This window comes from Falco naumanni, chromosome 5 (genome assembly GCF_017639655.2).
Source record: "Falco naumanni isolate bFalNau1 chromosome 5, bFalNau1.pat, whole genome shotgun sequence".
Lineage (NCBI taxonomy): Eukaryota > Metazoa > Chordata > Aves > Falconiformes > Falconidae > Falco > Falco naumanni.
The window spans coordinates 8,542,829-8,557,098 of NC_054058.1; the positions used below are offsets into that span (position 1 = coordinate 8,542,829).

Consider the following 14,270-nt stretch of genomic DNA (forward strand, 5'->3'; position numbering starts at 1 on the left):
CAAAACTGAAATTAAAATGTGATCGTTCCACTTTCACAGAATCTGGTGACAGAAGCGATGGCTGATCCCAAGATAATTTTCCTAAAACTGAAACAATGTTACGCCACCCTTCTCCCCTCGCCCTTGCACCCAGCCCCAGCTCTGAGCTGTTGCTGTTTTCTGGAGGCAAAATGCTGGGCAGGTTCTTGGTTCAGTGAAGACTTTTCTTGTTTGACAGTGGTGTGGCCCGAGAATCAAAGCAGGGCTCTTTGTTACTCCCCTGGAAGAGTCTGGTGCCTGTTTGACCTGCAGGATGGACAGCAAATGGACATGAAGCACAGTAGTGCAGGGGGATGGAAAGGGTACAAGCCTGGGACTACACGCATCTGCAGGATCACTGCTTCAGCTTTGCCCCTGCAGATACTAGCTTTGTAGGAAAAATATATTAAAAACCAAACCAAAAGTAAAACAACCAACCAACAAATCCCTCAAACCAAATTACCCAGTGCCTCATCCACAGCTTTGGGCGGTGGGGTGAGCGGCCACAGAGCACATACAGCATTTGTCTTCAGGCTCCTGCCCGCGCCCACCACCACCGGCCTGCCCGTTTTCCTACGGATTGAAACCCGCTTTACGCCACAGCTCCTTTCGTGCAAACCGCCACGACCCGCCATTAACGAACAGCTGGGCGGCAGCACCGCGGCGGGCGAACCTCTCCCCCGCGCTCCGCCCGCCCCCGGCCGGCTCCATGGCGGCCCGGCAGCCCGGCACGCACGGCGCCGGAAGGCGCTGGTGTCGGTTTTAAGTCACAAACGGCGTGAACTCGACCTGCTTTGTTTTGGTTGGGTTTGGGGTGGTTGGTTTTTTTTTTTTGTGTTTTGTTGTTGGGTTTTTTTTTTTTCCTCCGCTGTAATTACGGGATGCTGCGGAGCTCCGCCCCGGTCCCTCCCCTCTAACAGAGGCCATAAAAGCCCGGCCGCGGCGGGCGGAGGGTGCGGGTTCGTGTGGAGCTGGGGGCGGGTGCGTAGCCGCCTCCTCGCCGCGTTCCGTTAGCTGGGGAGCGGCAGCGGCCGGTCGCTTAGGCCACGATGGATACCAAAAAGGTAGGGGGGAGCGCGGCTTTCTCCTTCCTTCTTCCCCCTCCACCCGCCGGCCGGCAACGCTGCGGCCGATGCAGGGTGCTCGCCGGCGGGCAGCCGCCGCTCGGATCCCCGCCGCTCGGGTCCCCGGGCGCTTCGGTGGAGGGGCGGGGGGTCGTGACTGGCGGGTGGTCGCGACCGATCGCTGCCTCCGGGTGCCTGTGGGCCGTCGTGACCGTGGATGCGGCGGCGGTGCCGGCAGGCCGCTGCGGGGGCTCGGGGGCGGGGGGTGTTGCAGATGGCGAGATTGATTTGCTTTCGTGCGCGTGGCCTGATGCTCCACATGATGCTGTGTCCGTACTTCATGATATTGATCGCCAGGTTTATTTTGCTGGCAGGGCAGCGCTTGTTTGTCCCGGGGTTTGTGATGCTGAAAAGAAGATTCCTCTTAAAGGCGTTTTTTTTGTGGTGGTGCTGCTGGTGATGTGGTTTATATTAAAGGCGCTTTTAAATGTCAGAAGAAAAGCAAAACCACCTTTCCCCTTTCTCACTTCGGGGAGCCAGGGACGGAATGTTTGGCGGTATCGTGGTTCCATCTGCAGCTACGAGTGAGGCGTGCACTCGTGGAGGGCGCTGATGACTGCATGTGCCCGAGTGTAGCAGGGCAGCAAGGCAGGCAGGCGTGAGGGAAGGAGAGGCAGCACCTACCCAGCTGCACCCGGCGCAGGGTGCCAGGATTGCAGTTACAACAAGGAGCAGCAGAAGCCCGGGGCCCACGCTGCCCGTATTGATGGGAGATGCAGGTGGTATGAGAGGATGCAGCAAAGGAGAGCGTCTGCTCAAGGTCACTCAGAGGAGGGCTGGGGGGCTGTTGTAGCTGCGTTCAACAAGTTGGACTACTCTGAGGTTCCAGTAGTGAAGTAGAAGGGTGGGGGGGGCGGCGCTGGCGAGAAGCGGCTCCTGGATAACGAACATTGCTGATGCCTGTGGTCGGAGGGGGGTGGTGGTGGTGGTTTGAATTCGTTGCCGGTGTATAGACCTCAGCCTTGAGCCTTTGGGTAGGGCGGGTGTCGCCGAACTATTTCTGAGTTCCCTGTTTGACTTCTGGGAAGTGAAACACTTCCAGCAGTAACAAATGATCCATACATTAGATCAGTCTGGCTCGGTGGAGGGGATGGGTCAAGGCCATGTGATGTCTAGGTGGCAGGAGGCTTGGTAAGGGATGAATAGCAGGCCACAGCCAGGAGAAGGGAGCGTGAAAGAGGGCAGGATAACTAACCTCTTGGTAGCTTGTGTCCCATGTAGGTAGGGGGTCGCTGCTGCACCCCAGAAGAAAAAGGCCAGCTGTGATCACTGCAAGCCATGACAAAGCAGAGCCCTGATGGGAAAGATGCTCTTGTGTTGAGTCACTGCGTTGAAAACATGGAGAGCTGGGTTTTGTCCTCAGCTTTGCTATAGCTGCTGACTAGGGGTGACCTGGCCTGAAGCCCTAAAAGTGCTTAGATGTCTTAATGCACTTTTACAGGCATGTGGGTGCCTTGAAAGAGGTGTGTCCTTGTGGTTCTCCGCCAAATTTCCTTGTGACAAAAATGAGGGGAGTGGTCACATGATGGCAGGATGAAGAAGGCCTAGAGTGTGTTTGGGTGTGAGTGCTACCTCGGGAGACATTTGCCCCCTGCAAGGATAAGACCCTGTCCTCTTTGTCCCCTCCACTCCATCACTAACCTCAGCAGGAAGAGAGCCCAGCCTGAAACGTTCACATGATGTAGGTGGGGGTAGCCATGCCCCTGCGAGTCATTTCCCCCAGTTGCTGTTTACTGGGGCCTAACTGGTGGCTGTGTGAGGGTTGTGTAGGCCAGAAGCACCAGTGCTTGACTTGAAAGATTGGTAAAGGTGGTGTGAGTGTTGGCAGAAGGTTATTGTCAAAAATTTTGGGCAGCCTTAGGAGCCACTGCTCCTGGAGCTGAGCTGGGAAGTGAGAGGCTGGAAGAGCTGTGACAGTAGGCCCCACGGAGTACTCTTCCCTCCTCTGTGAGCCTTAGGACAATAATTGGAAAGCCTTGGAAAAGGAACTGTTAATAATTTTGGAAAAGCTTCCAATTCCTCCTGAGACAGAAACATGGCCTTTCCTCATCGTGCCAACTCCCGAATCACCTGCTCCCCCATGCCTTCCTAGCACAGAGCTGGCTTAAATGTCACAAGCTTTAAAGATGTAGAAAATGTCAGATGCTTTTCACTGACACTTAAATTTCTCAGTCTGAGACTTCTGAGGTTGGACCATCAAGCTTCCTCAGGCTCAGAGGGCTGAGCAGTTTTTATTTTATTTTAATAAATAGCGATTAACATACCCAAATTCCAGGGACGCTACTTCATCTAAAATGCCAACTATTGTCTCTGCTTCAAGAAAAATAAGCAGGAAGGTTGGCAGCACTGCTGCTACCTCTGTGAGGCAGGCTGCTGTGCCAGGTGCCCTGGGGCAGGGTTGGGAAGCTCTAGCCTAAGAAAAGCAGACCTGTTGCTGAAGAGTGCGGGTTTTAACTATCGGGAGTGAATGCCGGTATAGCTTGTGGACAGATCTGTGCCTCAATTTATGGGAACTTGTCAGCTGGCATGGAGAAGAGTTAGACCCTTGTTTCATGACATGCCAGAGATCAGCAAAAGCTTCTCTGTAAAGCAGATCAACCCAAAATAACAGCCACTAATGCACCCAGTGTATTCATTACTAATGAGCTGAGAATAGTTGATGAAGGTCAGGAGATAATAAAGGAGAGGTCCTGACCGGCCCTCCTATTTCTAGTCACAGAACTTCCCTGCTGTACAGTTGCATCTCCCTTCCCAGGGTCTCTTGTTACTGATACCCACCCTTGCAGGACAGGAGCGCATTCCCTGCTGTTGGTGCACTTGTGCATGGCACCTATGAGCTGCAGCTCCTGTTTATGCTGAAGAGAAATAGGGTTGTAAAGAAAGCATGAATAACAATACATTTTTTTTTTTTCTTTCTTTCCACAGAAAATCACAGTACCTCTTATCTATGCTGTTTCCATTGCTGCCATTGGATCTCTCCAGTTCGGGTACAACACTGGTGTCATCAATGCTCCTGAGAAGGTGAGAGGAAGGATGAATGACTTGTGGAGACAGTAGGAGTGAGGGGCTGGTGGGGAAAAAAAAGGTGTGGAAAAGAGGAGCTGCGTCCCAAGCAGCTAATAACTTGGTTCTCGTTTATGATGTTAAGAAGACATACAACCCCCCCCCTCAACTACAACAGTGGGACACGAAGGGCAAAGTTTTGGGGAGGAGAGAGAGTGACCAGAGAGGTTAATTCTCATAATTAGGAGTAAGAGGGGATAGGAGGGCTCCATCTGCCACTTCCTGGTAGGTCTGTATCTGGTGCGTGGAGAAATGTGAGCCACTTCAGTTTTGAGTCAGAATAAACCAGCCATGGCAGAAGGAATGTAGAGTGCAGTGTGCAGAAAACAGTTGAGGGTTGGCAGGGATTACAGTTGCTCTAGTTTAGTTTGTCTCTGGGACCATCTCAGGCTTCTTTATTTGTTTATTCATTCCTTGTATTAAGTGTAGATTCAGTGCTTCTGAAAGGACTGTGACTTGGGCATTCTGACCCATAATCTCATGACTGTAGCCTAAGAAAGAAGAGATGAAGAAAACGAGACGTGTGGTTTTCTTGTAACTATAAGATGGTTCCTCTCTCTCTCAGGAACTGAGTCACCAATACCACATCCATCCTGTGTCCGGGAATAGATGTCACATCATCGGGGGTGGGGGTGTGTGTCCTCCCTAGCTAATGTCCTGCTGCCATCTGCTGGGGGCACGTACTCTGAGGCCATGTCCTCTTCAACCTTTGCAGAAATTCCCTCATCAAAGAGGATGCCTTGGAAATCGGCAGCACAGCCCTGTCACATCCCCATGAGACGACTAAGGACTGTTCTGCATGATGCTGCCATTTTCAGGCTTACCTCTGAAACTTTCTGTGTCTCTTAAACTGCTTCCATCCCAGAAAGCCCATCCCTGCTGCCAGAGTTCTGGTGTTGTCAGCAGAAATGTTCCTTTCCATTCTCTGGTTGCATTTTCTTGCTCTCTTTTGCTTCCAACTGTCTCACACCCCCTCCCAAGCAGCACCAGTGACTCACCATCCATAAACATTCAGAAGATAAGCCTGTTCCTTAATAAACACTGGCCTACCCCTCCACATTCAGTGAAGCAATTTCTCCCTCATCATACTGCTACCTGTCCGCTGTTCATGAACAATGGAAGTTCCTCTTTCTGCACCCTTGTTTTCCCCTTGCATGACTTGTTGCTGCCTACTCAATTTTTAGGGTCTGCCCTTGCTTCTTGCCTCCATGAAAACAAGAAAGAAGACCTCAAAAGTCATCTCCCCTCTCTCCAGTTCAGAACGCCTCTCACTGGATTGTAACTATGTCCCTACCTGATTCCTCCTGCAGATAATCCAGAGATTCTTCAACAGAACCTTATCAGAACGGACTGGGGATGTTGTCTCTCCAGAGCTCCTCACCTCTCTGTGGTCCCTTTCTGTGGCCATCTTCTCAGTAGGAGGTATGATTGGCTCCTTCTCAGTCAGCCTGTTTGTCAACAGATTTGGCAGGTAAGTTGGGAAGAGGGATCCAAGTCATGAGGGAATTTTTCCTATGGACAGGGGAGTGTTGGGAGGAAGAGGGCAGAGGTGAGAGGAAGGGAGGGAGGAGGTGGCAGCAAGAATTGTGTGGGCTGCAAAAGGAAAGACAGGGTTGTGGGCCAAGGTGGGAGCTGAACGGGAATTACTGTGTTCTCCTCACACCCCTGAGGTGGGGCATCATGGGTATCATGAGTAGTTTTACCCCTCTTGCAGCAAACTTCCCACTGTATTGCCGGTTTAAGCTCAGTCTTCACATGTTTACCCTGGCAGGAGGAACTCCATGCTACTGGTGAACATCTTGGCCTTTGCTGGTGGCACTCTCATGGCCTTCTCCAAGCTGGCAAAGGCAGTGGAGATGCTGATTATTGGCCGCTTCATTATTGGCCTCTTCTGTGGTCTCTGCACTGGCTTTGTGCCCATGTACATCAGTGAGGTCTCGCCCACCAGCCTCCGTGGAGCCTTTGGCACCCTCAACCAGCTGGGAATTGTTGTGGGCATCCTGGTGGCCCAGGTAAGCTTGACACAACCTGATCCTGCCCTCAGGGGGAAAGGAGGGCAGGGGAAGGGCAAGGGGGGCCACACTCGCTATCGGGTGCGGTATGTGGGCCTGTCATCCTGCCTGATGTGGGGGTGAGGGATTGGAGTGTTAAAATCATTCTTTCTCTCCAATTCTTTGTGTAGGTCTTTGGCCTGGAAGCAATCATGGGGACTGAAGAACTTTGGCCACTGCTTCTGGGGTTTACGGTCCTCCCAGCAATCCTGCAGTGCGTGGCTCTTCTTTTCTGCCCTGAGAGCCCCCGTTTCCTATTGATCAACAAGATGGAGGAAGAAAAAGCACAAGCAGGTAAGAACTCATCCCTGAAGGGGCAGGGCTGGATTCTGGCTCCCAGCCTGCACTGAACTTGAGTGGGAGGCCAGGACTGAGCCTGGAGCCTGTGGTGGATCGGGGTGTGACTCCCAGAGGGCACCAGGCCTGCCATCCTGGCCCGCCATCCTTGAGGTTGCGTCAGTGCCAGGAAGTGTGGGAAACCTGGCATCCCGACAGAGACTCCAGGTGGGGTTAAGACAGGAGGAGTGGTGGTGCCTGGCCTGGTGGGATGTAGCAGGGCCAGCTGCTGGAGCTCTGTCAGCTCCTCCTGAAAGGTGGGAAACAGGCTGACATTTAACAAGGAGCTTGGAGGGCGTTTCCCTTTGCTGCCGCAGAGGGCTGGAGTCAGCTCTGGCAAGTGTGTGTACAGAAAAAAAATAATAATAATAGTGTGGAGCTCAAGCAACATGAGCAGGAACTGGGCCTGGTTTCCATGCTGATCACAGCACAAGGCTGAGAAAGAGGTTGTCTTTCCCGTGTAGCAGGCCCAAATACTGGCAGGTGGCCCAGTGTTCCCAGTGTGCCCTCCCTGAAACAGCAGGGCAGCAGGGGAGGCAGGGCAGAACCTACTGGCTGTGGGTCTGTTATACCTGGCATTTCTTGATTTTTTTTTTTTTTTTTTTCCTCCAGTTCTTCAGAAGCTCCGTGGTACACAAGATGTGTCTCAGGACATCTTGGAGATGAAAGAAGAGAGTGCTAAAATGTCTCAGGAAAAGAAAGCAACTGTGCCAGAGCTCTTCCGTTCTCCAAATTACCGTCAAGCCATTACCATTGCCATCATGCTGCAGCTCTCCCAACAGCTCTCAGGCATCAATGCTGTGAGTTCCTTTCCTGTCCCGTGTGCTGAGCCTCCCTTATTATCTCTGGCTATGCTTGCACTTGCTACTAATGTTGAGAGAACTGTGCTTCCAGAAGCACGTTGTCATGCACCTTGACTGAGGGTTACTTTTGTGATATTGCAGAGATTGCTAAAATGGAATGTGGAGATTATATTTGCTTTCAATTTTCCCCCTGCATGCCCTGGCAAGGCATTGCAGTCTTGCATAAAGTGAATGAACCTTGACCAGAAGGATGCTGTTTTATACTGTTGAGTGCTTCTTAGAAACTCCCTGTTGGGCTTGCAAGCCATTAGGCAGAGAATAAGGGACATGCTTTCAAATGCTGGAGTTGTGATGGTGTCTAACTTTTGCTTCTCTTCCCAGGTATTCTATTACTCTACAGGGATTTTTGAAAGAGCTGGTATCACACAGCCTGTCTATGCCACTATTGGAGCTGGTGTGGTAAACACAGTCTTCACTGTTATTTCGGTAAGTGGAACTTATGGTGAGAGGTAACTTGTCTGCCCGGGCTTTTGTGGGAGATGTGACTGAAGACAAGTAGCCAGGTTGTGGCAAAGTATTGGACTAGGCAATGGCCTTCAAGAGCAAAGAAAAGAGTGCATTGAAAGGATTGTGGGAGGAGAGGAGTGGAGAAAGGGGTAGGGGTATTACGCTTTTAGAAGAAGGGGGGGGGGGAAAGGAGTGCAGGGGGGAAAAGAATGATGGGAGAAGGCAGTAGTGAGAACTAAAGAGGAAAAACTTGGGCCTAGAATGGAGCAGTCTGGGCACCTGCACTGAGATCACCACTGGCACCGAGAGCTACAGGCAGATAAAAGAAAGAGGTGCAGGGCACGCTGAGCAAGGGAGCCGCTTCTGGTTTTGTTGCTGAAGTCATGGATATTTTTCTCTCCTGTCATGTTTCTAGCTGTTCCTGGTGGAGCGTGCGGGGCGCAGGACCCTCCATTTAATTGGTTTGGGTGGCATGGCTGTGTGTGCTGTTCTTATGACTGTTGCTTTAGCTCTGAAGGTGAGTAATTGGTGTTCCTGTCCACCCTGAAACCCAGCAGGCGACCTACAGGACTATACATCTGCCTTGCCCTGTGATTCTGCCCTGTAGGCGGGTACTGCTGGGGCTAGAGTGTGCAGTGGAGAGTCCTAAACGTGGAAACAGTGCCACAGTATTCACAGTGCAGCTGGGAAAGCTGTGACACTGGAGATGGCACTGTGCAGTGCCAGGTTTGCCTCAAACTGCAGCTGATTGTGTTTTGTTCCCTTGCAGGATGTTGTGGAGTGGATCAGATACATCAGCATTGTTGCCACTTTCGGCTTTGTGGCTCTCTTTGAGATTGGCCCTGGCCCTATCCCGTGGTTCATTGTGGCAGAGCTCTTCAGTCAGGGCCCACGGCCTGCAGCCATGGCAGTGGCTGGTTGTTCCAACTGGACCTCTAATTTCTTGGTGGGAATGCTCTTCCCTTATGCAGAGGTAAGGACCCAGTTTGCCCAAGCACTGAGTGCTGCAGCATTGGAATAGGTATCCAGAGTGGTTGTAGAGTCTCCATCCTTGGAGACTTCAAAACATGACTGTACGACCCTAAACAACCTAATCTCTCCTTGAAGTTGTCCCTGCTTTGAGCAGTCTGGTCAGTCTTCCAGAGGCTCCTGATACTGTGTTCTGATTGTTACTGAAGGCTGAGTGTTGTCACTCATCTTATATTCTGTTGTCTCAACTGCTTGTAGCTTACAAATAGTAGGAAGAGCTATCTTAAGTAGTGCATTAAGGATTTCCCTGTAAAAGCCTCAATTTTGATCACCCACAGGAGCCCGATTTTCAATTAAAAGAAATAATGCTGTGTTGAGAAAAAGTCAGTAAGGCATTGTTGCAGGAAGGTGTTAGAATTTTGACCTGTCAACAGCAAATGACCTTGCATTTAGGTTTATGAGCTTCTCAAAACCTCCTGCTTTTGTCCTCCCTGCAGAGACTATGTGGCTCCTATGTCTTCCTCATCTTCCTTGTTTTCCTGGTCATCTTCTTTGTCTTCACATTCTTCAAAGTGCCAGAGACCAAGGGCAGGACTTTTGAAGACATCTCCAGGGGCTTTGAAGGACGAGCAGAAGCCAGCCCCACATCGCCTGTAGAGAAGAACCCCATGGTGGAGCTGAACAGCATACAGCCCGACAAAGACGTTGCCTAAGATTCATGAAACACCACTTCTTTGACTCTTACACGCTTAAAGACTCATTAAAAAAGGAATAAGCAAAGAAAACCATGAGAACTGGGACATTTCTCACTTCCCCCCACCCCCCAGTTGCTGCTATTTTCTTCTTTGCACCCACATACTCGCCCATTCTGCCAGGCTTACCAGCATTAAGCAAATCTGATATGGGTGATCACATTTTCAAGTACTGGAAGGCACCTGGCATTTGCAAAAATAATCTCATCTTCTCTGTTCTCCTGATGTTTGTGACAGAGAAGAGTTGGCAATATTTTTGGTTTTTCTCATCTATAATTGCTATTTGGGGTTAACATACTTAGGCACGCAGTGACAGCTATGTATTTGATGGTTATGTATTTGAATCTGATTACTATTTTTGTAGTGAGTTGAAGGGACCCACTAAACAAGTCCCCAGCCCTTTGAGTCTACCTGTGTGAGTGTCTGCTGTGTTACACTGGAATTTAAGAAGCCTACCAAAAAGCCATCTCCTTGCTTTTTCCTGTCCAGTGTGCACTTTTTTTCAGCCTCAGGAAAAAGGGGACCAAGTTACATGCATATTTTTTCCTGCTGTCTTATTTTTTTGTATAGACAGACTGAAAGCATACTTTTACTTAAGTTTATTTATTTGTATGTCACTTTGTAAATGTTTATTTTTTTAATGGTGTACAAAAATGTACAGACAAAAAGTTGAAGATGTTTATGAGAAATAGCTAATTTAACAAAAGATGCTGTAGACTTGAGGTGCAATAAGACTGTAAAGGAGAAATGTGATATGAAACAGGAGATTGGGCATTTTGGATGATGGGTGCAACAGGCCCAATTATGCACATCCCTTTTAAGTTATTTGTGCCCTCTGGAAAGAAATTCAAAGAATTCCATACTAGTGAGAAGAGGTATGTCTGTTTTTCCACTAAAATCTCTGTTATTTGGGATTTTATGGGTGGCAATTTTAAATACTGTTCCCAGGTGTTGATTGGAAAGTGTGGTATTGCAACAAATGGGTGGTGTTAGTTTATTTTCAGTCACAGCTCAGCATTGTATAGGATGATTGAGGGTGGTGATGGTAAACCAGAAAGTAACTTTACCTGTCTTCTCTTTGTTTTATTTTTTTTTTCTCTGCTGCATTCTAGGTCAGAAGTCTGAAAGTTTGCAGATTGTTACTTAAAGGTGTGTGAGATTCAAAATTATTTTTCCAAAACTATTTTCTTAGCAATTCTTATAAATATTAAGAGGCATGTAGCATAACCCTTCTGGAAACGGGCATGGTCAGTTATGGTGTGTGTAAGATCATAAAGGTAGAGATGCAGGACTGGAGACCAGAGATACTGGAACTTGCTAGCTTAGCAGTGTGAAAGGTCTGTAGGGCTCAGTCCACTGTTTGGTTGCAGGCCAAATGTTTTTGCCCCCTATGTCCTCTCTGGAAGATCTGCATGATGTTGTTGTGATGCTCACCGGTGTGCGGCGCGCTGTGTAGATGTGTTACAGCTCTGTAATAGTGCCTCTGTTGAAAGGGATATGGCAGACATTAATTGTACATCAGTAAGTATCAGTATCCCTGCTTGTCATACTGCTAGGCAATCTGGAGTGCGTATACACCTACCCTTGCTGCCAGGTTAGCGCAGTTCAGGAAGGCAGAAAGTAGCACATACAATACACTTGCAATCAAGGGGTGGGAGTTTGCTTCACTGACTGCAGCACTCTGTTGAGGGAGACTCCAGGCCCATGTCTGTCCAGATCTGCACAAGCTATCTAAAGGTCACACAGAGGTAGGTCCAACTTAAACTACTCTTAAGATCTGATCTGTGGTTTTGGACTTGATAGAACTCAGGTCTACCTGCAAACTAATGCTGGAGTCCATCACTGGATATCCTAGAAGAGAAACAGGCCCACAGATTCCAAGGTAGGTAAAAGGACTAAAGGCTCAAAGGCAGGAATGGCAGCAAAATCATCGTAGCATGGATAGCCCAAGCCTTTTTGATAGCATACTGTTTCAGAGCAGGTCAGAGAAGTTCCCATCGATGTATATGCTGGGGGTGTGTATCTGGCATTTTCAGTAACTTGTGATGATATTTCTCTTCCTTCCCTAATGAGAAACGGTTGCAAATATCAGTGAAACTTGCTGTTGTGAAATACTACTTGTGACTTCATTTTAAATACCCTAGCTTTGCACAAGGCAATCCTATTGCATCCAGTTTTCCCTAGCTTTCTATCAGGCTTCCATGCCAAATGTTTATTCTTAGAAGTATTACCACTTCTTCCCCAACTTTCATATTTTGGTTCATTTTATATGGATTTCTGTGCCCTTCCTTTGACCCTTCAGCACTTCCAGACATGATATTTGTTAGGAATATGTTAGGAAATGCCCCCTACAGCTGTGCATAAGAGCATTCTGTACTTTGCATCAGAGATGTGTGTTGGCTTGGACAGAAATGTGTAGGTCTTTCTCACATGGTATCTCTTTGTTATTTTCTTTTTCTGTAACAGCATTGTGAGTATTTTGGATGGGTTTTATATGCTTATTAATGTGGTTGTTTCCTGTTTTTAAAATAAAATATATAACTAAGTATCTGGTTTAGATTTTTACTTTTGCCCTGTAGGTCTTCTGTTTCTTACTCCTTATTATAGCCTGGGACTATATTCTGGAATGTGCCCAGCATCTGCCCTGCAGACTTTTTGCCTAGCCCAGCACCCTGGATTTGTTTTATTCTAGTGAAAATGACCATTTCTCTTAGCCTCCATGCATATTGCCATAATAAATTCCCTTCCTACTCTTCCTTAGGACTTCTTAAACTCAAAAGATGTGCTTCTCTATCTTATTTGCCAAAATCCTGTTGCCTGCATCTGAATTTTTTCTCAGTAAGGGGAGGGGGGAGGGAAGTGGCTGAAGGTTAGGAATCCTGCCCAGAGATAAAACATGTGAGACTTTTGCCCCTGTCCTCTCCCCTCCCATTCCTCTGTAAATGATGTTTTGCTCCCTCTGTCTGGTGAGTTACCTTCATTTCCTCTGAAATCTTGCCTATGTACACTCGGTACTGGATGCCTGAAAGGAGGAGAGCGGTGAAGTGGAAACCCCACTGCCTTGAGGGGGGCTGGTCCCCAGGAGCTGCTCCCCTACCCCAGGGGCCATGGTATTCCTGACCCACTGGCAAGTCTGTGGGGTGTTCTTGCCCGTGGCACCCTTGCTGAGGAGTAGTGAGCACCCATGTATTGCCATAAGGCAATGTAGTGGGTTTGCAGGGCAAGGTTTTGGTAGTGGGAAAGGGAGGGCTACAGGGGTGGTTTCTGCGAGAAGATGCCAGAAGCTTCCCCCATGTCCAATGGAGCCAATGCCAGCCGGCTGCAAGACTGACCCACCCCTGGCCAAAGCCAAGCCCGCCAGTGATGATGGTAGCACCTCTCCAACAGCATATTAAATAGGGGGAAGAAAAAAACACCTGCTGCAGTGGGACAGAGTGAGACTGTGCGGGAGCATCAGCTGCAGACATCCAGGCCAGGGCAGGAGGTGCTGCAGGTGCCGGAGCAGAAATTCCCTGGCAGCCCACGGTGCCCCCACAGCCCGTGGAGGTCCACGGTGGAGCAGATCCCCACCTGCAGCCCCTGAAGGACCCCACGCCAGAGCAGGCGGATACCCGAAGGAGGCTGTGCCCTGTGGGAAACCCACACTGAAGCAGGTTTGCTAACAGGACTTCTGACCTCGGGGAGGGTCCATGCCAGAGTACTGTTCCTGAGGGACTGCACTGGGATAGGGACGCATACTGGAGCAGTTTGTGAAGAGCTGTAGCCTGTGGGAAGGATCCATGTCGGAGAAGTACATAGAGAGCTGTCTCCCATGGGAGGGACCCATGCTGGAGCAGGGGAGGAGTGTGAGGAGGAAGGAGAAACAATGTGCAATGAACTGACCATAACCCCCACTCCTCATCCCCCTGCACCGCTCGGGGGGGGGGGGGGGGGGGATGTAGGGAAATCTGGAATTGAGTTAGGAGGAAGGGAGTGGTGGGGGCAAGGTGGTTTTCTGATTTGAATAGTAATAAATTAAACTGATTTTCCCCAAGTCAAGTCTGTTTCGCCCACGATAATAATTGCTGAGTGCTCTCCCTGCCCTGATCTTGACCCACGAGCCTTTTGTTACACTTTCTCTCCCCTGTCCGGTTGAGGAGGGGAGTGACAGAGCAGCTTTGGTGGGCACGCAGCATCCAGCCGGGGTCAACCCTCCACAGGCAATAAGCTCTGGTTCTAGTGCTCTCCTTTCCTTGTCCTACATCCATCGTACAAGCCCAAGGCGCCTGTACCTGTTTCACAGGCAGAAACAATGACAACAGTTCATCAAAAAGTAAGGAGTTAAAATATACTTCAGATGAAAAGGATGGAGGAAAGCAAGAGGAAGGAAAAGATAAAAGATGGCAGAACCCAAACTACCCCAGAGGAAGAATCAGGCTAATACAACTCCGGAGCCAGCAGACTGCACAAAGCCACCAGGAAGGAGTAGGGCATAATGTAAAGTCTAAAAAAACTTGGCATAACCCTGAGCCAGCACAGGCTTTCCAAAACCTGACGTTACTGACTGCTGCATGTTCCTAGCTCATGCCTGTGTTTTGCGAAGTGCTATGCAACCAGCCTCAGAGCTGGGGAGTGCTCTGGGCTGTGTATAATTGTTTTTCAACTCCT

General features: G+C 49.4%; 1 protein-coding gene across 1 annotated transcript; it reads left to right on the forward strand.

Annotated features, from left to right (window-relative positions):
• Window positions 1-950: 950 nt before the first annotated feature.
• On the forward strand, window positions 951-12,168 carry LOC121089122 (solute carrier family 2, facilitated glucose transporter member 3). Its single transcript, XM_040596055.1, has 10 exons — window positions 951-1,082; window positions 4,068-4,163; window positions 5,516-5,676; window positions 5,977-6,217; window positions 6,388-6,550; window positions 7,205-7,392; window positions 7,777-7,881; window positions 8,318-8,419; window positions 8,672-8,875; window positions 9,369-12,168. The coding sequence occupies exons 1-10, from the start codon at window positions 1,068-1,070 to the stop codon at window positions 9,582-9,584; spliced, it is 1,491 nt and encodes a 496-aa protein (XP_040451989.1). The 5' UTR covers window positions 951-1,067; the 3' UTR covers window positions 9,585-12,168.
• Window positions 12,169-14,270: the final 2,102 nt, after the last annotated feature.

Coding starts and splice junctions, on each gene's coding strand:
- LOC121089122 (XM_040596055.1), top strand. Junction 5,677..5,976: donor TTTGTCAACAGATTTGGCAG/GTAAGTTGGGAA, acceptor TTACCCTGGCAG/GAGGAACTCCATGCTACTGG. Junction 8,420..8,671: donor CTGTTGCTTTAGCTCTGAAG/GTGAGTAATTGG, acceptor GTTCCCTTGCAG/GATGTTGTGGAGTGGATCAG.